Source organism: Gymnogyps californianus, unplaced genomic scaffold (genome assembly GCF_018139145.2).
Source record: "Gymnogyps californianus isolate 813 unplaced genomic scaffold, ASM1813914v2 HiC_scaffold_31, whole genome shotgun sequence".
NCBI classification, from domain to species: Eukaryota; Metazoa; Chordata; class Aves; order Accipitriformes; family Cathartidae; genus Gymnogyps; species Gymnogyps californianus.
Window position 1 is genome coordinate 1,050,722 of NW_026114191.1, and position 1,408 is coordinate 1,052,129.

At 52.5% G+C, this 1,408-nt stretch overlaps 1 protein-coding gene across 1 annotated transcript; it reads left to right on the plus strand.

Annotated features, from left to right (window-relative positions):
* LOC127028314 (olfactory receptor 14A16-like) lies at positions 1–936 on the plus strand. The gene has a single exon (XM_050914029.1). It carries the CDS (start codon positions 16–18, stop codon positions 934–936), a length of 921 nt encoding a protein of 306 aa, XP_050769986.1. The 5' UTR covers positions 1–15.
* Positions 937–1,408: the final 472 nt, after the last annotated feature.

Genomic DNA, 1,408 nt, shown 5'->3' on the forward strand with positions numbered 1-1,408 from the left:
GCCCAGAGTGAACAAATGTCCAACGGCACCTCCATCACCGAGTTCCACCTCCTGGCATTTGCAGAGACGCGGGAGCTGCAGCTCTTGCACTTCTGGCTCTTGCTGGGCAACTACCTGGCTGCCCTCCTGGGCAACGGCCTCATCATCACCACCATAGCCTGCAACCACCGCCTCCACACTCCCATGTACTTCTTCCTTCTCAACCTCTCCCTCCTCGACCTGGGCTCCATCTCCACCACTCTCCCCAAAGCCATGGCCAATTCCCTCTGGGACAACAGGGACATCTCCTACTTGGGATGTGCTGCCCAAGTCTTTCTGTTTGTCTTTTTCATTTCAGCAGAGTATTCTCTCCTCACTGTCATGGCCTATGACCGCTATGTTGCCATCTGCAAACCCCTGCACTACGGGACCCTCCTGGGCAGCAGAGCTTGTGTCCACATGGCAGCAGCTGCCTGGGGCAGTGGGTTTCTCCATACTGTGCTGCACACTGCCAATACTTTTTCCCTACCTCTCTGCCAAGGCAATGTCCTGCACCAGTTCTTCTGTGAAATCCCCCACATCCTCAAGCTCGCCTGCTCAGACACCTACCTCAGGGAAGTTGGGCTTCTTGTGGTTAGTGTCTGTTTAGTTTTTGGGTGTTTTGTTTTCATTGTGCTGTCCTATGTGCAGATCTTCAGGGCCGTGCTGAGGATCCCCTCTGAGCAAGGACGGCACAAAGCCTTTTCCACATGCCTCCCTCACCTGGCCGTGGTCTCCCTTGTTGTCAGCACTGGCATGTTTGCCTACCTGAAGCCCCCCTCCACCTCCTCCCCATGGCTGGATCTGGTGGTGTCAGTTCTGTATTCGGTGGTGCCTCCAGCATTGAACCCCCTCATCTACAGCATGAGGAACAAGGAGCTCAAGGATGCCCTATGGAAACTGATGACTGGATGTTAATCTGAAGCAATCAACTGCCCATCTTCTTCTGCAGAGCAGTTATAATGTAACTCATTACAGACCCAGCCGGTCATCTGTAATTTTGGTTGTTGTTGGTGGTGTTTTACTTGTGGTAATGTTTTCATCCCCTTTCTAATTCACTCTCTGCTTTTCTTTTCTGACCAAGTGGCTGTGTAAATGAGGAGCTGTGCTGTCTGTGTGATTAAACAAAATAAAGGGCCCTGCAGTGACTTTTTCTTTTCTAAGATCCTTCCTCTAAGACCTTTTTGGAGCTGCAGGGACAATTGCTGTGTGCGGAGGTGGAGGGGAAGTGTGTCCCAGCATGGCAGCACTGCCAGGGAGCACTTGGTCTTGCAGAGCTGTTCTCTTTTCGCTTCCACACTCTCCTTCTGATCGCTTGGGTTTGGTGTAAGGCCTGAGTGCTCTGGCACCTTGGTCATAGTCCTGCTGCATGGCAGTCCTGTGACCGCAG